This window comes from Theropithecus gelada, chromosome 17 (assembly GCF_003255815.1).
Source record: "Theropithecus gelada isolate Dixy chromosome 17, Tgel_1.0, whole genome shotgun sequence".
NCBI lineage: Eukaryota > Metazoa > Chordata > Mammalia > Primates > Cercopithecidae > Theropithecus > Theropithecus gelada.
The window spans coordinates 51,631,758-51,658,758 of record NC_037685.1 but is presented as its reverse complement, the minus strand read 5'-3'; the positions used below and the strand labels follow the sequence as shown (position 1 = coordinate 51,658,758).

The window sequence follows — 27,001 nt, the reverse complement described above, 5'->3', positions numbered from 1 at the left end:
GGCTAGATGTGTAATTCACTTCAGTTTTTTTCTTAAGAAACTTTTTTTTTTCTATGAACAACCCTAGTAAAATAAGAAATCTTTTTTTTTTTTGAGTTGGAGTCTTGTTCTGTTGCCCAGACTGGAGTACAATGGCAGGATCTTGGCTCACTGCAACCTCCACCTCCTGGGTTCAAGCGATTCTCCTGCCTCAGCCTCCCAAGTAGCTGGGATTATACGTGCTCGCCACCACACCCGGGTAATTTTTGTATTTTCAGTAGAGGAAGGGTTTCACCATGTTGGCCAGGCTGGTCTCAAATGCCTGACCTCAGGTGATTTGCCTGTCTTGGCCCCCCACAGAGCTGGGATTACGGGTGTGAGCCACCCCGCCCAGCTGACACCATTTTTTGAGGCAGAAAAATTTTTCTCACAATATTTTTACCCACCTCAAAGAAACAATGCTTGTACATTCTTACCAGTTCTAATGAAATTTCCTAGCCAGGCACAGTGGCTCACGAGGTCAGGAGTTCGAGACCAGCCTGACCAACATGGTGAAACCCTGTCTCTACTAAAAATACAAAAATTAGCCAGGCGTGGTGATGCATACCTGTAATCCCAGCTACTCAGGAGGCTGAGGCAGGAGAATCGCTTGAACTCAGGAGGCAGAGGTTGCAGTGAGTCAAGATTGCGACACTGCACTCCATCTTGGGTGACAGAGCAAGACTCTGTCTCAAAAAAAAAAAAATTCCTTTCCAATCTTATGTACAAAAACTTAAACTCATTCAATTCAAATATGAAATATTATAAACAGAAATGTGGTTTTTCTAACAAGTTTTGAACCAATGTGGGGTTCAAAAACAGAATAAAAACACTTTAGATAAATACTCTGAATTTAATTCGGATACAATATTCCCCTAGGAAAAAAGGTAAACTAAAGTTATAGAGCTACTCATTTTACTAATACTTACAAGTATTAACAATTCCAATACTAAATATCGGAGAGCTGCTACATGTCAACCAAAGTACAGTGATTACTACCATATAAAATACATGTATATTTATAAAGACCAAAAGAGGATGTGGAATAATTATAATCTCTTTTTTAATAATTATAATCCTATTTTCTAGCAAGCTTATTATCAGCATAATAACAAAGAAATACCAACTTTCCCCTACATTTTGTCTTACTATAGAAAATAGGGAATTCCTACCCACATTCTGTATTTACTTCAACTCCTTTCTCAAACTCTTCAATTCCATCCCTTTGAATTCCATGTCTTCATAATTTGGTCAAAGGTCTGCCACCCTTTTGTCTCCTCAAACAACCAAGAGAACTTTACAACAAAGGTTTTGCTCTAGTAGTTAAACATTAGTGAATCCCACAAACATAATTATTACAAAGTAAGTTTTTTATATAACACATGAAGAAAATGTATTTTCTTCAGCAAAAATCAAGATAAGCTTAGTGGTGCATATCCTTCATAAAACAGTAACTTATGACCATTTTCTGGATGTTTTAATTCCTAAACCAAGAACCAATATCCTTAAAACCATCTCTTCCTAGTTGTGGCAAATGACTGAATATTTTATAACCCACTCTGCCTCCTCTGTGTCCTATTTGGTGCATATTTACTATTCATATGAGTCATATTGCAATTTACTTTGTTTTTAAAACTAAGAATTTAGGAGCCTCTCAAAACAAGTAGCAAGCCCTGGGTAACCCAGGTTTGCTGTAGGTGCTGAGTCAGGACTCCCGGCTTCATATTACAGGCACTCATCACTGGAAAGGCGACAGCCTTTGTTTCTCCCCGCCCTGCCAACTCCTTGCTGGCAGGAATATACTGGAAGACTTTTTTGTGCTGTTATAGAAGCAGCACAGCATAGGAGTTGCCCCTCCCCAAAATAGATTTTTGACACTCAATCATATTTTGAGATTTAGAAATGCCCTTTCTGGATGCATAAAGCAACTAATCAGATGGTACTGTGTGCTTCATGTTGGTGCACTCATTCGTATTTTAAAGATTCACCCCAGGGAAAAGGAATGTAATCCAATGATCGGAGGTGGAGAAGTATCATTTGCATTCTATCCTACTAGTATCAAGATGCTTTCCCCGTATAAACAGCCAAGCGAGGAAACTTGATGTATATCTTCACCCAGCACTGTCTCTCTTCACATCACAGCTACTTCCTAACCAGCAGGTTTGTCAAATGATTGTCTGTATTAGCTCAACAGACACGTGTGTGAATGTCAAATACACGTCTATTTATAGTGTCAAAGCATTGCCTGGAGTGAACTCACTGCTACTTAAACAAAATGCTCACTGCGGATAAGGGCAATCCCTGCTCTCAGGTGTGGAAGACAGAACAAGGAAGTCCACGGAGCTGTGGGACATGACCTCTATAGTCACACAGAGACCTCCACAGCCACATGGGGCGTGACCTCCATAGTCACACAGAGACCTCCACAGCCACATGGGGCGTGACCTCCATAGCCACACAGACAAGACCTCCATAGTCACACAGAGACCCCCACAGCCACACAGGCAAGACCTCCACAGCCACTCGGTCGAGACCTCCATAGTCACACAGAGACCTCCACAGCCACACAGACGAGACCTCCACAATCACACAGCGACCTTTATAGCCACACAGATGAGACCTCCAGTCACACAGAGATCTCCACAGTCTACACAGAGACCTCCACAGCCACGCGGTCGAGACCTCCATAGTCACACAGAGACCTCCACAGCCACTCGGACGAGACCTCCAGTCACACAGCGATCTCCACAGTCACACGGACAAGATATCCACAGTCACACACGACGAGACCTCCATAGTCACAGAGCAACCTCCACAGCCACATAGACAAGATGTCCACAGCTACACAGGATGCGACCTCCATAGTCATACAGCGACCTCCACAGTCACACAGACGAGACGTCCACAGCCAGTCGGATGAGACCTCCACAGTCACACAGCGACCTCCACAGTCACACAGACGAGACCTCCACAGTCACACAGACGAGACATCCACAGCCACATGGGACGAGACCTCCATAGTCACACAGCGACCTCCACGGTCACACAGACGAGACCTCCACAGCCAGTCGGATGAGACCTCCACAGTCACACAGGCAAGACATCCACAGCCACACAGGACGAGATCTCCATAGTCACAGAGCGACCTCCACAGTCACACAGGATGCGAACTCCATAGTCACACAGAGATCTTCACAGCCACACAGGATGAGACCTGTGTAGCTGTGGGGGTCCCATCCCTACACTGGGTCTGCAGCTTGGGTGTGAGGGAAGGATGCCACCTAATATGAAGGATTAACCGCTCCCCTTCACTGACCATTATCACCTGCTATCAACATGTCACGGAGACAACTACTCTGTGACTCAAGAAAGACAGCCTGGCTTTCCTCAGAGCTTGTATGTCAGCCAGGCGCAGTGGCTCACACTGGGAACCCCAGCACTTTGGGTGGCCAAGGCGGGAGGACTGCTTGAGTCCAGTAGTTCCCAAGCAGACTGGACAACGTAGGGAGGCCACACCTCTCTCTTTAAAGGCCTGAGAGGTTAGTGTTTGTGCAACAACAAACAAAAACACCAGTTCTAAATCAAAACATAGCCTTTCTCTGAAACCTTTCTAGAAATGCAGTCTTCAGTTTTCTGTTGTCTCATTTAGCAAAAAGTAGGACTAAAACATAGAGACACAAGACACAGAAGATATACTTTCTTCAGGGAGTTAGTTATTACAGACCTAAATTCAGGTGGTTAAACAGAAAAGATCTATGCCTTCCTAACATTCTCCTCTACACATTACAGGAGGAAAATGATAAAAACAAAGTAACAGGCTGGGCGTGGTGGCTCACGCCTGTAATCCCAGCACTTTGGGAGGCCGAGACAGGCAGATCACGAGGTCAGGAGATCGAGACCATCCTGGCTAATACGGTGAAACCCCGTCTCCACTAAAAATTACAAAAAACTAGCCAGGCGAGGTGGCAGGCGCCTGTAGTCCCAGTTACTCAGGAGGCTGAGGCAGGAGAATGGCGTAAATCCGGGAGGCGAACCTTGCAGTGGGCTGAGATCTGGCCACTGCACTCCAGCCTGGGCGACAGAGCAAGACTCCATCTCAAAACAAAAAAACAAAAAAAACAAAGTAACAAACAGAGAAACAACAGGTCAGCTGAGGCCCACACAGTGTAAGCAACAGGACCCCTAAGGGGTTTAGAGGTAAAGGGAGACTGAGCAAAACCAAAAACCAAACACGAAACAAAAACTTTCAAACTTGGGTGAGAATTGGTCCTTTCACATAAGATTCTTTGGCAACATATACACCACCCCACCTATACAAAAACTTAGACTTTATTTTGAAACACCAAGTCAAATGTATTGCCTGCTTGATCAGACATCAGTAATTTCACATTTGCTTTTCTTAGATTTCTATCCCACTTGCTTCCAACAGATCTGAGGCAGCTCATGCTTCAGACTCTGTGAGAGGCCAGAAGCCCACCTGTGTGTGGAGAGATGACCAGCTGCACATGCCCACAGGTAAGGGAATCAACTGATTCCACATGTCCCCTGGTGGGGTAGCACCTCCAGAGATGCCCCTGGAATTTGCGATGTCTCATTCCAAGGAGGAACCAGTGACTGTCATTTTGGGGTAAGCATTCCTAGTTCTCAGGGTTTCAAGACAGACACCTAAAGCATCTGCAAACATTGTTCATAATATGTACAGTGATTGTTTTATAAGACACATCACTGTGTACAAGGTGTTGCAAAGTATAATTCCGCCATTTTAAGTAAAAACAATGAGGCAGCAGATATCAGACAGCCAAATCTCCAGGAAAAAAGTAGTAAGAAGCTTTAGCTGTAAGGTGTAATATTTTATTAAACCAAAGACCTCTGAGAGTTCAGGTAGGACTCTTGTTTCTAGTCAAGACACAGTACAAGAACTGTATTAACTTTCTGCCTGAAATAACCACAAAATCAGACAAAATATATGAAGTAACAGTTTTTGAAGCACTGAGCACTGGGCTATGAGAGACAGTGAATCTCAGAAAGATGGGAGGCAAATAGGCCCCAACTGCTCAGTTTCCTGCATGGAGAGCTTCCAGGCTGTAGTGAGGGGGCCCTGAGTGAGTAGCTGGGACTATAGGCGTGCAACACCCCACTAGGCTAATTTTTACATTTTTTGTAGAGATGGGGTTTCACCATGTTGCCTAGGCTAGTCTCGAACTCCTGGGCTCAAGTGATCAGGCCACCTAGGCCTCCCAAAGTGCTGGGATTACAGGTGTGAGTCACTGAGCCCAGCCTGTCAATATTGTTAAGAAATTAATTCTCCTACATTGATCTATAGATTCTATATACTATCAATCAAAATCTTAGCACACTTTCTTATACAAATTGGCTGATTCTGAAATTCACATGGAAACACAAGGGACCAAGAATAGCCAGAAACCTGTGCAAATGTATGAGGTTGGGGAGCCAACACACCCCGATTTCACACCTCACTCCACCTACTCCTACATGGTTTCTGACAAAGGAACAAAGGCAATTCAGTAGGGGAAAAGAGGCTGAATAACTGGACATTTGCAGGGAAAATACTGACTCTAGATTTTTTGTTTGTTTGTTTATTTTTTGAGATGGAGTCTCATTCTGTTGCTCAGGCTGGAGTGTAGTGGCACAACCTCGGCTCACTGCAACCTCTGCCTCCCGGGTTCAAGTGATTCTCTGGCCTCAGCCTCCCGAGTAGCTGGGATTCCAGGCGCCTGCCACCACGCCCGGCTAATTTTTTGTATTTTTAGTAGAGATGGGGTTTCACCATGTTGGCCAGGCTAGTCTCAAACTCCTGAGTGCTCAGGTGATCCACCCGCCTTGGCCTCCCAAAGTGCTGGGATTACAGGCATGAGCCACTGCTCTGACTCTAGATTTATATTTCACAATATATATAAAAATTCACTCTACATAGATCATAGACCTAAATGTAAAATCTAAAACTCTAAAATGTCTGGAAGAAAATATAAGAGAAAACTTTGTGACCTTAGATTAGGCAAGATTTCTTGGATACTAAAAGTACAGTCCATAGAAGAACAAACTGATACATGTGACCTGAAAACTTAAAACTATTACTCTTCAAATGGCACAGTTAAGAGAATCAAAAGACAAGTTGAAGACTAGGGAGAAAGTATTTGTAAGGCGAATATCTGATATAGGACTTGTATCCAGAATACTTAATAAACTCAAATACTCAATAGTAAGAAAATAACCAACACAACAAAAATGAGCAAAATATTTAAATAGACACTTCATCTAAAAAGATACACAGAATGGCAAGTAAATATGAAGATGCTTCACATCAGAGGGAAATGCAAACTAAAACCACAACGACACTCCACCACACACCCACTAGCGCAGCTAAAATTACAGACTGAGGACACCACATGCTGGTGGCGGACTGGAACTGGAACTCCCATACACTGCTGGGAGAGGCACAAAAGGGGCAGCCACTGTGAAAAACAAGAAATTTCATAAAAAGGTAAACATATATTTTCCATATGACCCTTGAGAACTTACTTCTAGATAAAGAAGTAAGCAGAACTTACCTGAGAGGAATAAGAATGTATGTCCAAACAAAGGGTCATTCACAGATGTTCACAGCAGCTTTATTTAAAACAACCCAAGGCCGGCGCAGGGGCTCACGTCTGTAATCCCAACACTTTGAGAGGCCAAGGCAGGCGGATCACCTGAGGTCAGGAGTTTGAGACCAGCCTGACCAACATGGTGAAAATACAAAAATTAGCCAGGTGTGGTGGCGGGTGCCTGTAATCTCAGCTACTCGGGAGGCTGAGGCAGGGGAATCGCTTCAATCTGCGAGGTTGCAGTGAGCCAAGATCGCGCCACTGCACTCCAGCCTGGGGTGACAAGAGTGAAACTCCATCTCAAAGAAACAAATATAAAACCCCAAACATGGACACCCAAATGTCCATTAACTGATGAATGGAGAAAATAACTGTGGTATGCCCATTCTACGAGGTAATAAACAAGTTACCATCACATTGCGTGCGCATGAATCTCGAAAGCACTGTCCTAAGTGAATGAAGCCAGACACTACAAAATAGATGACTGCATTTAGATAACGTTCTGGAAATGACAAAATATAGTGACAGAAAGCAAATGGGGGACTGTCAAGGGTTAGGAGTCAGGGGAGAGGGCTGATTGCAAAAGTGGTCATGGCAATTTCGGGGGTGGTAAAAATATTCTACCATTCTACCAAGAAAGAGTCTATCTTGACCATGGTGCTGGTTACATAACTGTATATATACATCTGTTAAAACTTCTTGGAGTGCACATTATATGTAGACTGTATCTCAAAGCTGATAAGAAAACATAATTCACTTGCACTTCAGACAAAGAATGGATGTATGTACACCAAACTGTCAACAGTTTTCTTTGGGTGGTAGGAGTATAGGTGATTGAAGTCTTCTTTTATATATTTTTTATAATTTTTACAATGCAGTCACTTGCATATCCAGAAAAGAATTTTTTAAATTCAAGTATTTTAATAGAAATAATTGTATGAGACATCGTGACCCAAAATGTAGATATCAGACTACTCAATGAACGTTGTTTTACAAAAAGACGATGCCAGAAAAAACCATCCGCATGTAAATAAAATATCCAAGTATGGTAAAATGCACTTTTAGCCATTTTTTGTTACTTTATAAATGGAACACCATCACTTTGAATTAAACGCTACAAAATCTGAATATCTTAAAGGCAACCACTGATCACAAAACAGAGAAGAAAACCACTGTTTTTGAATTTTGAAGTTTTGCAAAATCTGAGTATCTTAAAGGCAACCATTAATCACAAAACACAACAGAGAAAAAACCCTCCTATTACTGTGGCAAGTGACACAGTACTAACAGTTTTATTTACAACGAGAGAAATAATTTGCTGTATACTTGCAAAATACGAGTCACGTGGCTCCTAGAAACACACCTCCTTCTCTTCGGTAATGGGATAACTTTAAGAATCGTTCTAAGCAGCTTAAGCCTGAAAACAAAAATTCCACCACGGCAATAAACAAAACTACTTGTTGCCTCTGGGGCTCCCGGCCCTGCAGTGGAGGCAAACGCCCTGCCTTTCCGCTCCCCGGCGAGAGCCTGCGAGGCACCCGGAGCGGCCGCCCGGCCGCGTCTGCGTCACGCGGGGCAGGAGCGGCGCCCCCAGCCTCGGCCGCCGCCTCACCTGGTAGAGCTCCTCGAGGTTGTACCTGATGGAGGTGCTGCTCTGCACGGCCCGCACCGCCTCGTGCAGCTTCCGCCACGTGTCTTGCGTGTAGTTGTCGGGCAGCCGGGGTCTGTCTGCAGGGCGGAGAGAGAGCGGGCGGCTCAGGGCGCGCCGCGAAGCGCCCCGCGTCGCCACCCCTGACCCGGCCGGCGCCCCAGCGCCCGCGCTCAAGAGGCCCGTACGGATCTCGGGCCTTCCCCCCAGGGCGGGCGGGGTCTCGTGGGGCCCCCGCTGGGGTCGCCCGGCCCTCGACCCGGCCGCCGCACCCACCTCGGAAGTTCTTGATGACCAGCTTCTTGGAGCCGCCCGCGCCCCCCGGCTTGGCGGGCGCGGCGGCCAGGGCCGCGGGCTTGGTGAGGCCGTTGGTGCGGCCCACGAGCGCCGAGAAGCTGCCCTTCCGCGGGGCCTCGTCCGCCATGGCTGGGCCGGAACCGCCGCGCCCCGCCCCGAGCGCCGCCGCCCGCCCAGCTCCGCTCCGCCCGCCCCGGTCCGCGCGGCCTCCGCCCCGTCCTCCTCGCGCGCCCCGCCCCGCCCCGCCCGCGTGCCCGAGTCCAACCGCCGCCGCGCCCGGCTAGTGCTGAGCGCTTAGGGGCGCGCGCTAGGAACCCCTCCTGAGGGATCGGACCCCCCCTAAGAGCTTCGGACACCCATTCCTGGCTCGAGGGCGCGCGCCGGGACCCCCACCCCCGCCCCCGAGGGATCGGGACAGCCCCGGTTCCGGGGGGCGCACCGGGACACCCCCGGGGCTCTGGGTACCCCGCCCTGGCTCGGGGGTGCGTGCCGGGGGCCCCCTCCTGAGGGGCTCGGGAGCCGGGACCCCCTCCTGAGGGCCCCAGGGAGCGCTCCTCCTGAGGGTTCGGCACCCCCACCCGGGGCGTGAGACCACCTCGAGGGCTCGGGGGTGCGCGCCAGGACGTGCCCCAACTTCTGAAGGCTCGGGAGCGCGCGGCGGAGGCACCTTATGAGAGCTCGGGAGCGCGCGCCATGTCCCTCCCTTCCACCCCCTCTCGGGCGCGCGCGTCCCGAGGCCCTGGCCCAGCCCGGCGCGGAGCGTGATCCGCGGCCTCGTTTTCACAAGGGGCAGTCGAGGGGACAGCGCAGTGAAAGGCAGTTTAGCAGTGGGGCTGTTCTCGCCACTGGACCCCAAACCCCTCAGCCCGGGCCGGCCCGAACACACAATCAGAGCCGCTGGCGTCCCGGCTGAGAGGACGGGGGCCCGACAGAAAGACCCCGGGACCCCTTAGCCCGAGCGTGTCGCCGAGCCGGTCCCCGGATTCTCCCTCCGGAACCAGCCTGCGCACAGGCGACGGGGTCGGGGGCTCCGGGACCCAGACGGACCGAGGGCCGGAAGTGACGCCAGCTGGCCCGCTTGGGGTGTAGAGGGTGGCGCTCTGTGCTCGGCGGCGCTGCCATGGCACACATTACCATCAACCAGTACCTGCAGCAGGTGGGTCCTAGCCGGGGAGCGCGCGGCGGTGTGGTTGGCCCTCGGCGTGTTCCGTGTGTCCCCTCCTGCCTTGGACCCTCAGGCGTCTTCCTTTCGCGCCTCGCCCCCTGTCCTCTGTCCGGGTCCCCGGCGGGCAGCGGCGCGAGCCGACTGAAAGGCCGAACAGCGGCGGCCGGGGCTCCCCTGCAGGGCCGCCGTGGGGGCCGGGCGGTGTGCGTGGATCGCGGAGTTGTCGCGGTGTAAGTAGACGCGGGGGCTCCAGGTCACTGCCCTCATTTGCTGGCGTGTGTGGTCGCGCCCCCAGGGGGCCCGAAGGGCCTGCGAGCCGCGCCAAGGGCCCGGTGTGGGCGGTGCTGTGTCGGGTGGACGCTGCTTCCCAGCAGGATGCGGGATGACTTCGGGGACTCCAGGAGGCGATGGAGGGGTAAGCGCGACGCTGTGGCCGTGTTGCAGGCCGGGCTGGTGCCCCTGGTCTTCGCTGTCTTTTAATGCCCTTCACTCTCCAAGCACAATGCACACTTCATATCGCTCGGTAGATGCGTCTGACGGGTGTTGTTCAACAGCCTTACAGGCTTCAAAGCGCATATTCTTTCCACTTAACTATGCCTGTCCTCAGAACCAGCACTGTGGTAACAGGAATAGGAAAAATAGGGAATGGATTTTTAAAATATTTGAAGGAAACATTACCAGGACGTGGTGAATAAGAATGGGTGGGCTGAGGGACACCGAGGAGTTAAGAATGATTCCCAGGTTTGTAGTCTGGGAAAAAGATGAATAGAGTGGATTTGGAGGGAGAAATAAATTAAGTTTTGGGCATGTTGAGTTTGAGGTATCTGTTGACAACTAGGTAAAGATACGAACTTGACAGCCGAAAAGTCTGACATCATTGGGACCAGCAGGTGCTTGGTTAATTGAGAAAACTGGTTAAAACAGGAATCACGAAAAGATGGATATATGCTTTTAACTTAAAACATGAAAGTATACATTCACTTGCCAATTTTTTTTTTTAACCGCTTACCTCTAGTTTGATACTTGCCAATCTGGATGTAGGCCCAAGGCCTTTTCTTTAGGCTATGTCTGTTTTGGCCTAATCTTTGCAGAGTTAACATTTTCCAATATAAGTTTATTTAAAGTTAAGGATATAGGCATTTAAGAACCACTTTGATACGATTATCTTTAGAATTTTCTTAATCTTTTACAATTTTTCCCCCACACCTTTTTTTTTTTTTTAAGAAACTCAAGTGAGCCTTTTAAAAACTTGCAACTTAGCTTATAGAGAAACAACTGCTTCCTTTTGCATTCATATTTCATTGATGACCTTAAAAGTACATAACTACCGTAACAGGTTCAGCTAGCAAAAATGGATTTGAGAACAAACACATCTGGATATGAGAACACATACAACTTAGCTGGCAAAAGCTTGCAATGTATTAGAGTGAAGCCTACTTGCTGGAAGTCCTCATCATGCCTTGGGCATCAGCTCGTGTATTTCAGGAAGGGTTTGGAGAGAGTCATAATTCCAATTCAAGTCAGTTAAAGTGAGACTGGTAAGCGAGCTTCTACTCTATGTGTGTAAGCTGAAGTTTAAACAGACAGATTTGGGTTAAAGATACAAATCTGAGACTCCTTGATATACACATGTTGGGAAAGACTGAGAAGGGGTGACCCAGGGAACAAGTAGAGAGTGGACAGGGGCTGGGCCCAGGATGGACCTCTATAGAGATGTGCATGCCTACGTCTCCACAAAGGGCAGTGTAGCCACTAACGTGAGACAGGAAAAGTCCACTTCCTCCTAATTTTGATGTATAAAAGTATTTCTGGTTAGACTGGCATGTTACCTAGGTTTTATGTATTAACAGATTTTTTTTTTTTTTTTTGAGACAGTTTGGCTCTGTCCTCCAGACTGGAGTGCAGTGGCGCAGTCTGGGCTCACTGCAAGCTCCGCCTCCCGGGTTCACGCCATTCTCCTGCCTCAGCCTCCCGAGTAGCTGGGACTACAGGCACCCGCCACCACGCCCAGCTAATTTTTTGTATTTTTTTAGTAGAGACAGGGTTTCACCGTGTTAGCCAGGATGGTCTCAATCTCCTGACCTCGTGATCCGCCCGCCTCGGCCTCCCAAAGTACTGGGATTACAGGAGTGAGCCACTGCGCCCGGCCGTATTAACAGATTCTTGAATATTTTTTAAAAATAGGTGCCTCTTTGATAGAGAACGGCAGCCTGTTGCACACGGTAACACAGCATGTTTGATTTGTTGTATAGGAACATAGATGCCAATGTAACTGTATCTCTTTGGGAATAAAACTGTCATTTGCACATTCATCAAAGCTAGGAAGTTGGGGGAAATCATTGACTCCTCCTTTAGTTCTTTACCTAACTGGATGTATCTCTGAAGTCTCTCAAATCCATCCCTTCTTTATCTGTTGCCACATGCTCCCCAGCCAGGACCCACCGGCTGCAGGTACTGGTTGATGGTTTCCTTTACTTTGCCCTTTCCAAGGGAAACATAGGAAAGAGGGCATAGACTTTAAAGACAATAAGACTTCAGCCGAAATCCTGGCATTTTTACTAATTCTGGGACGATGACAAGTTATCATCCTTCGGTTACTTCTCCTATCGACTTCTGTGACTCTCCATCTCTAAACAGGGTTTGCGAAAGTTTTGAGAAAAAAAGACCATGAATACACAGTAAATGCATTTGCTTAGTAAATGATAGTTCTGGTATTTTATTGAAGAAGAGTTGAGCATCTGCCTCTGTTACTAAAACTTGATTGACTCTGTTTCCTCTAGGGAAAGTTCCAGATGCTTTTAGCACATCATCTGGTCTGTTTACCTGTTAACTTGGCGTCACCAGTCTAAAGGTTTATTTCACTTGTGCTGAATGTACCGTGGCCCCCGCCGAAGTACTCATAACTTAAATTTACCATTTAACCATTTTAAAGTACACAATTAAGTACATTCACAATATTGCACAACCATCACCGTTATCCAGAATTTTTTTGTCACCCCAAATGGAAACGTCGTAAGCATTAAGCAGTCACTCCCCGTTCCTGCCTCCCCAAGCCGATCAACCGCTAATCTACTTTCGGTCTGTATGGATTTGCTGATTGTGGTGATTTCAGGATGTGACTTTTGTGTGTCTTTTACTTACATTGTGTTTTCAGGGCTCATCTGTGTTGGAGCGTGTATCAGTGTGTCATTCCTTTTCATGGCTAATGATATTCCACCGTATGGAATATTTTGTTTATCCGTTCGTCAGTTGATGGACCACTTCGGTTGTTTCCTCTTTTTGGCTATTGTGCTGCTGCTGTGAACATTCGTGCACATGTTTTGTTTTCTTTTTGGCATATACCTAAGAGTGGAATTGCTGAGTCATATGATAATTCTGTGTTTAACTTCTTGAAGAAATGCCAAAGCAGCTAGCTGCATCATTTAACATTTTCACCAGCAATGTATGAGGGTTACAATGTCTTCACTTCCTTGTCCACACTTGTTTTTTCCATTCTTTTTATTATGGCCATCCTGCGGGGTGCGGCATGTTATCTTCTTGTGGCACCCCATGATCTTTCTTGTCCCAAAGATTTTCTTCATTATGTTCCTTTTGCCAAGAACACCTCTCCTTTTTACAGGTGTAGTGAACACCTTTATTTAGGAAATCAGCTTTGAGTTACATACTTTACTCCTTAATCTTGAATAGTTCTTCATATTGCCTTTCAAGAGTTTATGGAATTGGAAAGTTTGACTGTTCAGAAGTGACTTCAGAGATTCATGACCTGTAACGATTTTGAATTTTTAAAAGAGTTTCGAATTCCGGGAGTAGATGGTGCCCGCTGTGGACCAGACTGGTGGGTGTGTGGGGCATGCAGCAGCCACAAGAAAGTCTTCCTGGGGCCAGAGCCAGGGAGCATCCCCTGGTGAGCCAGGTCTGGGGGTGCCGCTCAGAAGGTGCTCACTTGGAGTCTGGTTATGTGGTCCCGTTGAGGGCTAAAGGCTCTGCAGCATGAGATGTTAAGAATTGGCCAGGTGGCTGGGCTGCTAGGGGTCCTGCGTCCACTGTGGTGCCAGTCGCACTTTTAGTGCTTGCTGGTACTGTCTGTTGCCATCCCTGCTTTTCCTCTTCACACCTCCAGCCTTCTCACAATTTAGTCATTGAGGCAGGGGCATTGATAGGACCACCCTTGGGACACATTCATGCCTACCAAGCAAGCTGGGGCCCTCCTTGGACTCAAGGCCCTGTGGCACTGAGCCCTCCTCTAGTCAGGTCACACCTGGGACAGTGGGTGCAGCCCAGGTGGGTGTGGCCAAGTGGAGTTGAGGATGTGGTGACATCACCCTGCATATGTGCAGGGACCACCCGGGGAGGTCACAGGCAAAAGAGGGTTACCAGTGAGTGCCCCCAGCAGGGGTCTCCACCTCTCCTTGGAGGGACCCGGTGTCTGGACTCCAGGGTTTGATCCCTTCGTGACCACTGTGTCCCCAGTGTGTTCAGTCATTGAAGTATGCTTCCATTCCACAGTGCTTGCTCCAAGTCTGGGACTCTCAGTCCCCCATACGTTCCCTCTGCAGAGAGCCCTGGAGGCCTTGGCGACATCAGAACATCGTGCTCAAGTGTGACCGGTCACCAGAGTACTGATGTTAACCAGAACAAGGCCTCTTAGGCTCCTGGGGCTGGGCCCAGTGCAAGGCCCTGGATGGTGAGAGTGATTGCACAGTATGGGGCCCAGCGTGCCTGGAACCATAAGCAGGGGTGGCTGTGGGGAACTCTTAGCTTGAACCTCCTGTTTGTGTGGAGCCAAAGAGAGCACGGCTCGGCCAGCAGGCTCCAGAACCGCTTTCTAGCCAGAAGCGCCTTAGTTGAGCAAGGTTGGAGTCTGTTGGGGCTCCTGTGGCTAGGCGTGCCCACATGGCGCAGGGAGGGCCACTTTGGAAGGCATGTCCTCTTTGGGGCTAAACTGACTAGTACTGGTTTTCTTGGGGGACCTGCAGACCAAGACCTGGGCGGGATCGGTCATTTTACCTTCCAGCCCAGGGCCAGCTACTGATGGGAGGGCAAGCAGGGAAGACCCTGTGTGCCTGCCCGGCCAAGGCAGTCGCCTCCCTCGTCCTTGAGGGTGCTGTTCCGTTGCATCTGGTCAGGTGGTCTCGAGGGAGCCAGATGAGGCCCCTTTGGAACTGGGCACCAGTGAGTTCTTGCAGGGAGTGGGCAGGGGACATGGGAAAGCCTCCTGCAGAGGATGGGCAGATGGGAGCCAGATGAGGCCCCTTTGGAGCTGGGCACCAGTGAGTTCTTGCAGGGAGTGGGCAGGGGACACGGGAAAGCCTCCTGCAGAGGATGGGCAGATGCCAGTGTTGTCTTCTTGGGGCCACCTTCAGCTTGATGATGATGATTAGCAAATGCAATGTTGTAAATTGCAAAATACTGATCTCTAGCATGGTCATTTTAAAGAGGAAACCTAACCCTTTCCCCTAAACAGTTGAGGATCTTAGTATCCATCTGTCTGTCTTTTAGATGAAATTCCTAAACCTGTGGCCAGGGCTATGAAGAGAAACTTAGTTTTCATAATACTTGGGCCCAAATCATCTTGCACCCATTGTGACTTTGAAAATGTGAGGAGCTGGGATATGATGTGACCTTGAGCAGCAGCCTGTGATCTTACATGGACTGGGGCAGGAGGGCTGCCTCTGAATGGCTGTAATTTCCCTCTGAAGGCATAAAACCTGGAAGTCTTCAGATGGCTTCAGCTGAAGAAAAAGTTAAGCTCCTGCTCACACCTCCAAGCCAAATCCCATGGGACTCTGCCTTCTGCTCTGTGCCAGTGCTGCGCATTCTCACTGACAACTGTGGTCCCAGCGACACCAGCCCACCCACTGCACTCACAAGCAGTTCAGGATTTGGGCCCCCATGCCACCAACAACATCTACTCAGTGATGATGAAATTCAGGATTTCTTTTTTTTTGGGCAGTCTTTTCGTCCTTAGAATAAGGACAGTCAAATCCCACAAACCACTGTTTTCAAAGGTTACTCATATTCTTTTTTCTGATATCCACTTAGTATGTATTTTCTATTTCAGTTTTAAGGTTTGTCTTTCTATTTTATTTCTTGAACGGGGTTGTAAGTAACTGTTCTGTTTAAAGGTGTGCTCAGAAACTTTCCTTCTATCTCTCTCTCACCTCATTCTACCCCCTCTCTAGAAAGATAATCATTTTCATTAGATTCTGCCTTCTCCATCCTGTATTTCCTTTTGGGATGTACATGTGACACAGAGACATAAACACGTATTTTTCTTGTTTCCCTTCATTCTTATACAAAAGGCAGCATTCTGTACATACTCTTCTACAACTTGCTTTTTTCACTTAACTGTATCTTCCTGGAAATTATTACATGAAAATTCATAGAGATCTTCCTCATTTTCAAAAAATGGTTGCATAGTGTGCCTCAAAATTTCACAGAGTATTCAGCCAGTCTGTATGGATGGATATTTAGTTTGTGTCCAATATTTTGTGATTACATGTAGCCGAGTATAAATATCTTCTGTTTCTAGTTTTAAGTCCCTGGAAGTGTGATTACTGTTTCAAAATGTAAATGCATATGTAGTTGTATGGAATAGTCAGGTGGGAAATTCCTTATCATTTAAGTTAGTCTTGAGGAAGGTGGTGTCAGCCTCCCAGTCATACCCTGAGTTGAACAATGGGGTAGGAGGAGTTGGGCTCCAGCGTGTTGAACTGGTGGCATGTATCTCCCTTTCTTCTGGGTATAGACTCCTGGGCACAGGATTACTGGGTGAGAGAGTAGGCATTTGCTTGCTTTAGTAAAATACCAATTTTCTTCTAAAAATTTACCCCAACTTACCCCACCACCAATGTGTGAGCCTTCTGGTTGCCTCAGGCTCCTGGCAACACTTGGCGTCATCAGCCTTCCTAGTTGTAAGTACTCTGGTGGGTGTAGAGGAAGCTCATCTGCTTGTGCTTTTTGGCCATTTGCACATCCATGTTATGACATCCCCGGTCAGTCTTGTGTTACCATAAAATGTAAATATTTAAATTTCTCATAGTTAAATTATACTGTATCTAAAGCATTGTGCTTGCCTTTTTGCTTAGTTAGAATTTTTGTGTCTTTTTTTTTTTTATGAGACAGAGTCTCACTCTGTGGCCCAGACTGGAATGCAGTGGCGTCATCTTGGCTCACTGCAAGCTCTACCTCCTGGGTTCATGCCATTCTGCGTCAGCCTCCTGAGTAGCTGGGACTACAGGCGCCACCACCACGCCCAGCTAATTTTTTTGTATTTTTAGTAGAAACGGGGTTTCAGTGCGTTAGCCAGGAGGGTCTCGATCTCTTGACCTCGTGATCCGCCCGCCTCGGCCTCCCAAAGTGCTGGGATTACAGGTGTGAATCACCGCGCCCTGCCATTTTTTTTGTAAATATAATTTAAAAGCATATTTGGTTTTCTAATTATAAAATATCTGTTGTGGCAGGAGCTAGATAGGGCAAAAGGCTCCCGGGTCTCCCAGTCTCCACCTCACGGTCCGCGTAGTCAGCTGGTGTGGTGTGATCCAGGCCCTGCGTTCTTTCCTGTGTTTACATGTTGTGCATAATTTTTCTCTTCTTTTTTCTCCCAAATCAAGTTATACAGTTTTCCTGCAGTTAACTTTTTTTTTCATTTATTCATCCTATTGTGGACATTTTCTCATGTTACTACGTATAGATCTATTTTATTCGTTATAACAGCAGCCAAGTATCGCATTATATGAATGTGTCATCTATTTAGCTATTTCCATTTTCCTTTTATTTTATATTAAGGTTGAGTGGAAGCTTTTTGAATTTTGGATATATGTGGTTTTTAACCTGATTTCTTTTTCATAAGCTGTATATTTGGATTTTCAAACATATATCAGTGTGATCGAGTAAAACTAGAATAATTCACCTTCATGAAGAGCTGCCTGATAAACCACTGACTTATTTTTATTAGCTTGACCTGTTTTTTTTTTGCTTCAGGAACATCCGTTTTTGTTTTTTTGTGTCTGTTTGTTTTAAAGAGACAGGTCTTGCTGTGTTGTCTAGGATGGTCTCAAACTCCTGGCCTCAAGCAATCCTTCCTCAGCCTCACAAAGTGCTGGGATTACAGGCCTGAGCCAGCCAGGAACATCCTATTTTGAAATGAAATTATTGTTTATCCACTGCAGGGAGTAGTGACCCCCTGTTACATTTTGATTATTCTGTCTCCTTTCAAACTAGGGGAAAATGAATTTTCCCTTGTGTGGCATTCAATGTATTGTTGTAGGTTTTATTGGAACAGAATATTTTATTTTCTACTTAGGTTTCCCTTTCAAATGTTTCAGGTGTACGAAGCCATCGACACCAGAGATGGAGCATCTTGTGCAGAGTTGGTGTCTTTTAAACATCCTCATGTTGCAAACCCACGACTTCAAGTAGGTAAAAGAACTGTGCACACAGGTGTCTGCAGAGAATTACAGGATAATCACTTTCCTAAGAGAAACGTAGAGTTTGAGTAAGAAGAAAACTAGTATTGTCACTCTTATTTGAAAATTGTAAAGTTTCTTTATGATTTATGTAATTTCAATTCATTTGTGGAGCACTGACTGTGTGGGTACGCTGTAGTGATATGGACCTCCTGCCCCTGTGTTTGATTCCTACACAGCTCTCTGAGGTTTGGAGAAGTGAGATGGTGGAGAGACGGCGGAGCTTAGACTCTGTCCAGGCCTGTGCGTTCCCAAAGCCCCATAGACGTCATGCACCACAGGTGTCTCCCATTTAAGTAGAAAGTCCGGCAAGCCAAGGCCCAGCCTGGAGTTGTACATGGAGTTTCCATGTCATCTGTGGCGTAGATGATGTTGAGGTGGTATTTTCTATAGAAAATCTTGTGGACATTTGGTAAAGCCCTGTTTCCTTATTGACACCCATTATCATATTGGGGTGTGTTTCTACTGGGAGCAGCATTTTTCTTTTGGAAGAAAAATGGGCTTATCTATTGGTGATTATGTTTGGTGGTGTACAGATTTGCAACTGAGACCAGGTAAATCGGTCTCTGAAGTAGCAGCAGGCTTGTTTTTGTTTTTCTAATCAATACTATGTGATTCTATGTGTAGACAGTGTTGAAAACCATTGCTCTAAGTAGGAGTTAGTGCTAGAGACTTGATGAGACTCAGGCTCGCCTTGGCCAGAACACCCCATGGCTGGTGCTGTGTGCTTCATATTGTGTCACATGAGAGGACACACACTGTCCTGTTGGCAGTCTGAGATGGATCCCTTCATTGTAAAATCCCCCCCGTAAACTTTCTTCTGGTGGTTTCATTCCCCAGGGACTGTAGAATGGTGATTTTTCTGATACTGTCATTCTTCTGTCTCACCATATCAGCACGGGCTCATTGCTTTTGTGAAAACAAAACAAAACAAAAAAAGTCAGTGTGCTGTAATCTATTGTGTATTAGTCCGGGTTCTCCAGAGAAACAGAGCCAATGGGATATATCGATATTTATAGAGGTTTAGTATGAGGAACTGGGTCCTGTGATTATAGAGGTTGAGAAGTCCCACACAAGGAGTGAATTCTTCCTTCCTCGACCTCTTGTTCTATTCAAGCCCTCATCAGATTGGTCACTGCCCGTCCACACTGAGGAGGGCCATCACCTTTCCTGAGTCTGCTAGTGCAACTGCCAGTGTCATCCAGAAACACCCTCACAGATGCTCCCAGAAATGACATTGTCTGGGGACTCCATGGCCAGCCAAGTTGACAGAATTAACCTTCACCTGTTGAGATGTTCAGATTATCTAAAATTTGACTGTTAGGAGGAAAGGAAAACTTAGAAAGAAATGTCAGCTAGCGTAGCCCAGGAGATGAGACTGGTGCTCTCAGCAGGAAGCTGAAAAGGGTGAATCCTAGCATAGCACCATCGGTAACTCGTTGGACCTCACTTACTAAACCTGTGATAGTTACTTCACAAGTATTTCTTGACTGACTGGTTATTAAATACTAAAATATATATGAAAGTGCCTAGAATATTTTCTGACCTGCAGAAGGCAAGACTAAATTATACTCATGGGCCTCTTGTTCCCCTGAAATATTGATAAATATTTGTTGAAGTAATGAACCATTTATTTATGAGACAGAGTCTCTCTCTGTCGCCCAGCGGGTAGTGCAGTGGCACGATCTTGGCTTACTGCAACCTTCAGCACCCAGGTTCAAGCGATTCTTATGCCCAGCCTCCTGAGTAGCTGGGATTAGCAGTGTGCACCACCACACCCGGCTAATTTTTGTAATGTTTTTGTAGAAACGAGCTTTCAAAATGTTGGCCAGGCTGGTCTTGAACTTCTGGCCTCAAGTGATCTACCCACCTCGCCCTCCCAAAGTGCTGGGATTACAGGCGTGAGCCACCGTGCTCACAGCCTCAACCTTTTATTTAGAGTTTTAAATATAAAGTGCTACTGTGAACTATAAAGCATAAATTTTCTTGAAACAGGTTTAAATATCTTTCTATATGTTGCATTCTTTCTGTGCCTATTTATTTTACTTTTGCCATTTTTCTTTTTTAAAATCAGATGGCCTCTCCAGAGGAGAAGTGTCAGCAAGTCTTGGAACCCCCTTATGATGAAATGTTTGCAGCTCATTTAAGGTAATCTGTTGGGGAGGAAGAAAAACACACACATCTGGAAATTGCTGAATTAACTGGGTATTTTATCTTGCATTATCTTATGCTTGAAGCAGTGAATAATTGACTTTGAAAAAGTAGGAAAATGCATTTGTAATTTCACTTTGATAAAGCCTGTGAAAATTTTATACATCAGTTGTGTAATACTATTTTTAACATCACATAGTATTTACCATAGTGCCTGGATAGTGGTCTTTTTAGTAGAGTGTGGAGCCTAACCATTCACTTACCCCTTTTGTGGAAATAGTATGTCTTTTTTGAAGCTCTTTACGTTACTGGGAAAGAACTAGTGTTGAGCAAAGCAAACAATGCTGCTTTTATGTACACTTCATGTCTACTGTGTTACCTCTGAAGGATCTTTTCAGGCAGAAGATGGTGTCCTTATAGCCATGTGAGATTTGATTACTGTCTTTCAGAGCAGCCTAGGCTACAGGACCAGGGTGGGGTCTGTGAGCAGGAATGTCCTGTGAACCCCACAGGGTCTTTGGAAGAGTTGGGGCACTACCGTGTTCCTTGTAGTACAAAGCACCTGTGATGTCCTGGCTCTGTGTGGTGTGCGATCGGTTCCAGATTGGACGAAGAACTAACACTGACATTACCCAGCTGGGAATCCAGTTTGAATGTCATTGTCAGCTCCTGCTAGCGTGGAAGGGTCATACTCTGTTATCAGCGTGTTACTCATAAACCTGCTGGAGCTGGGTCCTTCTGGGGCTTGGAAGTGTAGTCTCCGAGCTTACCGTGGGACTCCTCTTATCCTCAGCTGTTTGTGTTCAGCCATTCGTGTGTTTCTTCCTTCACCCCTTTCATCCCAGGACCACTGGGACCTGTGCAGTGAAGTGAGCTGTGTGTGCTGCATAACTAGTGCTAGGTTTTATCGTGTGACAGCGTGTTTCTCTTTCTCCTCCAGGTGCACTTACGCAGTGGGGAATCATGACTTCATAGAGGCATACAAGTGCCAGACCGTGATCGTCCAATATCCTTTGTCATTCATGGCAGCTGTCCGGCGTAGAACGCATGCAGTGGATTACTTGGGACTTGAGACCCGGAAACATTGGGCCAGTTGCTCATTTCTGCAGTTAGAAAGGAATGACAGTGTTTTGGAAGAGAAACTCTTTTCAGCTCTTTCACTCGGGTACTTAAATTTAGCATGGATCTGAAGACTCATGCAGTCACTTAGTAAGGAAGAACCCTGGTGAAAAAGAAGGATCTTACCCTGTTGAGAAGAAGAAGGTTTAGGTAGTAAGTATAGTTACAGGGACTGGTTAAGTCCTGTGGTGAAATATCAGAAATCCAGAATTCAGGCAGAGATGGACAAGAGTGGAGTCAGATACACGTCGGCATTGAATTGTGGCGGCTGAAGACCTTAAACCAGACCAATTCCTACTTCAGTCATGTAAAGGGTATCTCTAGTTAAGGCCTGAATCGGTGAGTGTTCTAAGGATTTGTATGTATCTCTAGATTTTGTCTTTTCGTTTTAACCGCCTTGTTTAAATATACACAGAAGAGAGTTGGCCTACTTGCTAACAGCCTCCTTAGAATTCAAGAATTCTAGAGTTGATAAAATCAGCCTTATGCTACAGATTCTAAAGCACTTAAATATAACTCATGATCATCTGGGCTCAGAGAAACCAAATAAAATATCTGAAATGGCTGATTTTAAAAAATCTTGTAAGTCTTTTTTACTTAGGAGACAGTATGTATGAAATACGTGTGTTTAGTATACTTGAGCCTAGTGAGATACAGATATTTGTAATGTGAGCTTATACCTTTTTTCCTTCAAGAACTTACTATTGTTGTAACATAAATCTGCTAAAGGGTGAGCTACATTCCTTAAAATTTAGATTCTTATTCTTTACTTTAATCGTACATAGCATTGTTTGAACTTTATATGCCGTATCTTCCTTAATACAGTACATCATTCTTGCGAGCATTCCAGGCCCACAAAGAAGAAAACTGGTAAGTGTGAACAGAAACAGCTGAATTAGTAAATGGCAATTTTTTTAAGTAGAATCTTTTTACAAATTTGCTTTAAATAAATGTATATTGTATTTTCCATGTGGATATTTAATAATCATTGTGTTGACATATGATAATATCCACACAGATTAATGGAGTTACAAATCTAGTAAACTTAAATGGTAGATCAGCCACATTGTTTGCAGTGTGTCTGTGTAAATATAGTATTATTTTTATTTCACATGTCCATTTCCCCAGATATTTATTAAATACTGTTTTTTCCTTCAGTTGTCAATTTTGAACTTTTGGTTTTAAACTTTAGATAAAAGAGGTAGACCAACTACCGTTCATTTGGGGTGTTCTAATACATAATAATGGTGGTATTTTTAAATGCCTTGCCAAACTAATTCTTAATTTTATGATTTATTAACAAACTATAGATAAATACTGAATTTTGTTTATACTAAAGTAACCAAAGGCCTTTTGCAAACAAACCCACCCTTTTATCTTTTTTTTCTTTTCTTGAGACGGAGTCTTGCTCAGTTGCCCAGGCTGGAGTGCAGTGGCGTGATCTCGGCTCACTGCAAGCTCCGCCTCCTGCCACGCTTTTACCTTTTAACGTAAAAACTTGCACATGAAAACAGTCCAGTTTTGCCAGTTGGCTGTAAAAGTTGTTTTGTGACATTTTGTGTATTACATATTCTGGTTCCTGTTAGGAAATCTGATCAAACCACTTCTTTTTTAGTGGTGCTGTTTGGATACTGGTGGGAAGCTGAGGGGAGGAGGATATCCTGGGAGCCTGGAGCTGCAGCAGGGCTGGGGCCTTTGGCAGGGTTGGGGAGCACCGCAGTGTGAGGCCCTGGGATGATCAGGAAGTTTGGGGCCTGCTGCCCACCCGGACAGAAAGTGAGGAAGCAAACAACTGTCAGAGTTTTGGATAAGCGTAGACTCCATTCTGGATAGTAGTCCTGGGCGTCTGTGTTCTTCCCACCTCTGGGGATGGAATCTTGGGTCTCATAGCCCCTCACACTTGTTTACTTTTTGTCCTACAGGGCTCTGCCTGTCATGTATGCAGTAGCACTTGACCTTCGAGTGTTTGCTAATAATGTAAGTTTAATTTGCTGTCATTATTGTTTTAAAATTAACACTTGGTTTTAAATTAACACTTGTTTTAAAATTTTATAAATTGTTTAAATTTTTATAAAATTTTATAAAATTGTTTAAAATTTTATAAAATGTTTAACAATAAAGCACTTGTTTTAAAATTAACACTTGGTAAAATAAACACTGTTGTTTAATTTCATGTCATTCTTTCCAAAAGTTTTGAGGAGTGAATTGAAGTTGAGATGTGTCTGGTATAGGAAGCAAAAGAACAGATATTGACTATTCTTTCTAGGTTAACAGAAACAGATTTAAGTAAACATTTGCTCAGATTTCCACACTGTTCATACAGAGGGAGAGGTTTCATTTTGTCGTTAACCATTTATGGTATATATTATTTTTATGAAGTCAGTGGAACAACAACAAATGAGCTATTCTGCATCTCTTCCACCTTTAAGATGTGGCCTGCTCCCCCGTTGAAAAGAATTCAGCTTCAGGCCGGGCGCGGTGGCTCAAGCCTGTAATCCCAGCACTTTGGGAGGCCGAGACAGGCGGATCACAAGGTCAGGAGATCGAGACCATCCTGGCTAACATGGTGAAACCCTGTCTCTACTAAAAAAATACAAAAAAACTAGCCGGGCGAGGTGGCGGGCGCCTGTAGTCCCAGCTACTCGGGAGGCTGAGGCAGGAGAATGGCGTGAACCCGGGAGGCGGAGCTTGCAGTGAGCTGAGATCCGGCCACTGCACTCCAGCCTGGGTGACAGAGCAAGACTCCGTCTCAAAAAAAAAAAAAAAAAAAGAAAAGAATTCAGCTTCATATAGATTTGGGCAGTAGGAGGGGGCTTCCCTGGGGTGAGGGGAGATCCTGGGTTTTATGGAGGTGACTTCCCCTTGGGGACCCACAGAAGCCCCCATTATGGAGCAGCATTTGTCTACCTTTTGGTTTTAGGACGACCCCTTTACGGTTTTAGAAATGATTGATGACTTCAGTTCTAGGCAGCATGCAATGGATTTCTCCCTATTGCGCCTGCTAAAAACAGTTAAAACCCTGGGAGTTGTCAGGCTGGCATGGCTATGGGAGGTGGAGAGAAGAGGGGGATGGGGCTCAGAGTTGGATGTAGGGAGTCTCCGGGTTTCCCTTTTGTCTCCTGTCTGTCCTGGACTGGGTGCCTTAGAAACCTGAAGCCTTTCACTGTCAGGCAGAGACAAAATCCCCAAGGAAACCAGGACCCTGGGTAGACAGTCCAGCAAGACAGAACTCTGACCATCACTGCCTCACTCCAGTGCCAGGCACAAAAAGTCCGCAGGTCCCTCCCGCCCCATCTTCAAAGTGGTGCGGGCTGGGGGTGGCCCAGGACCTCCACCCTGGGCTAGCAGTAATGAGGAGCTAGGTGGATGTCAGAGGCTCAGCAGGGGACCTGGACCTCCCCCATTCAGTGGCAAAGGGGATGCGCCTGTTTCTCTGCTTACATCGTGAGGCCTGCTAAAAGAAGATAAATAAGATCCACAGTCTTGTCATGTAGCGCCCCAAATGTCCAGGATTTAATCGACACCGATTACCAGGAAAATGTCAACTTCCTGAGATTTTGAATGAGAAAAGACGTTCAGCAGAAGACACCAATGCTGAGATTGCACAGATGTTGGAATTATCTGATAAGCATTTTAAACAGCCCTCTTGATTCAGCAAGCAATTTAGAACGTGCTTGAAACAAATGAAAACATTTAAAGTCTCAACAAGGAAATAGGCAATATAAAGAAGAATGGGGGAGGAGGGAGGGGGGTTCCAAGATGGCCGAATAGAAACAGTTCCAGGCTACAGCTCCCAGTGTCAGCGACGCCGAAGATGGGTGATTTCTGCATTTCCAACTGAGGTACCAGGTTCATCTCACTGGGGTGTGTCAGACAGTGGGTGCAGGACAATGGGTGCAGCCCGTCAAGCGAGAGCTGAAGCAGGGCGAGGCATCGCCTCACCCGGGAAGCGCAAGGGGTAAGGGAATTCCCTTTCCTAGCTAAGGGAAACCATGACACACAGCACCTGGAAAGTCAGGTCATTCCCACCCTGATACTGCGCTTTTCCAAGGGTCTTAGCAAGCGGCACCAGGAGATTATATCCTGTGCCTGGCTCAGAGGGTCCCACGCCCATGGAGCCTCCCTCATTGCTAGCACAGCAGTCTGAGATCTAACTGGAAGGTGGCAGTGAGGCTTGGGGGCGCCCGCCATTGCTGAGGCTTGAGTAGGTAAACAAAGTGGCCGGGAAGCTCGAACTGGGTGGAGCCCACTGCAGCTCAAGGAGGCCGGCCTACCTCTGTAGACTCCAACTCTGGGGACAGGGCATAGCCAAACAAAAGGCAGCAAAAACCTCTGCAGATTTAAATGTCCCTGACTGACAGCTTTGAAGAGAGTAGTGATTCTTCAAGCACAGAGTTTGAGATCTGAGAACAGACAGACTGTCTCAAGTGGGTCCCTGACCCCCAAGTAACCTAACTGGGAGGCATCCCCCAGTAGGGGCAGACTGAAACCTCACACGGCCAGGTACCCCTCTGAGACGAAGCTTCCAGAGGAACAATCAGGCAGCAACATTTGCTGTTCAGCAGTATTCACTCTTCTGCAGCCTCCGCTGCTGATACCCAGGCAAACAGGTCTGGAGTAGACCTCCAGCAAACTCCAACAGACCTGCAGCTGAGGGTCCTGACTGTTAGAAGGAAAACTAACAAACAGAAAGGACACCCACAGTGAAACCCCATCTGTACATCACCATCATCAAAGACCAAAGGTAGATGAAACCACAAAGATGGGGAAAAAATAGAGCAGAAAAGCTGAAAATTCTAAAAATCAGAGTGCCTCTCCCCCTCCAAAGGAATGCAGCTCCTCGCCAGCAGCGGAACAAAGGTGGACAGAGAATGACTGACGAGCTGAGAGAAAAAGGCTTCAGACGATCAAACTTCTCTGAGCTAAAGGAGGAAGTTTGAACGCATCCCAAAGAAACTAAAAACCTTGAAAAAGGATTAGACGAATGGCTAACTAGAATAACCAATGTAGAGAAGTCCGTAAATGACATGATGGAGCTGAAAACCATGGCACGAGAACTACGTGACAAATGCACAAGCTTCAGTAACTGATTCAATCAACTGGAAGAAAGGGTATCAGTGATTGAAGATCAAATGAATGGAATGAAGCTAGGAGAGAAGTTTAGAGAAAAACAGGTAAAAAGAAATGAACAAAGCCTCCAAGAAATATGGGACTATGTAAAAAGACCAAATCTACGTCTGATTGGTGTACCTGAAAGTGAAAGGGAGAATGGAACCAAGTTGGAAAATGCTCTGCAGAATATTATCCAGGAGAACTTCCCCGACCTAGTAAGGCAGGCCAACATTCAAATTCAGGAAATACAGAGAACGCCACAAAGATACTCCTTGAGAAGAGCAACTCTAAGACACATAATTGTCAGATTCACCAAAGTTGAAATGAAAAAAAAAATGTTAAGGGCAGCCAGAGAGAAAGGTCGGGTTACCCACAAAGGGAAGCCCATCAGACTAACAGCAGATCTCTCGGCAGAAAC

General features: G+C 46.1%; 2 protein-coding genes across 15 annotated transcripts in view; one reads left to right on the top strand and one right to left on the bottom strand.

The window, feature by feature from the left end:
• Window positions 1–10,263, bottom strand: part of CUL4A (cullin 4A) — a 56,956-nt gene extending 46,693 nt beyond the window's left edge. For 3 of the 5 annotated variants that reach the window (XM_025363949.1, XM_025363948.1, XM_025363952.1), the window contains exons 1-2: window positions 8,548–8,861; window positions 8,236–8,351 (exon numbers count right to left, since the gene is read on the bottom strand). In XM_025363949.1, the coding sequence (XP_025219734.1) occupies window positions 8,236–8,351; window positions 8,548–8,695 (264 nt within the window). In that variant the 5' untranslated portion in view covers window positions 8,696–8,861. Of the gene's footprint in view, window positions 1–8,235; window positions 8,352–8,547; window positions 8,862–9,454; window positions 9,483–9,715 lie in introns of those variants that run through there. The other 2 variants (XM_025363950.1, XM_025363951.1) reach the window with 2 other exon arrangements.
• The window catches only part of PCID2 (PCI domain containing 2), a 38,323-nt gene continuing 20,724 nt past the window's right edge, over window positions 9,403–27,001 (top strand). For 4 of the 10 annotated variants that reach the window (XM_025363960.1, XM_025363959.1, XM_025363958.1 and 1 more), the window contains exons 1-6: window positions 9,403–9,724; window positions 18,061–18,150; window positions 20,276–20,349; window positions 21,293–21,358; window positions 22,300–22,341; window positions 23,394–23,448. In XM_025363960.1, the coding sequence (XP_025219745.1) occupies window positions 9,689–9,724; window positions 18,061–18,150; window positions 20,276–20,349; window positions 21,293–21,358; window positions 22,300–22,341; window positions 23,394–23,448 (363 nt within the window). In that variant the 5' untranslated portion in view covers window positions 9,403–9,688. Of the gene's footprint in view, window positions 9,725–10,260; window positions 10,287–11,267; window positions 11,272–18,060; window positions 18,151–20,275; window positions 20,350–21,292; window positions 21,518–22,296; window positions 22,342–23,393; window positions 23,449–27,001 lie in introns of those variants that run through there. The other 6 variants (XM_025363961.1, XM_025363956.1, XM_025363954.1 and 3 more) reach the window with 4 other exon arrangements.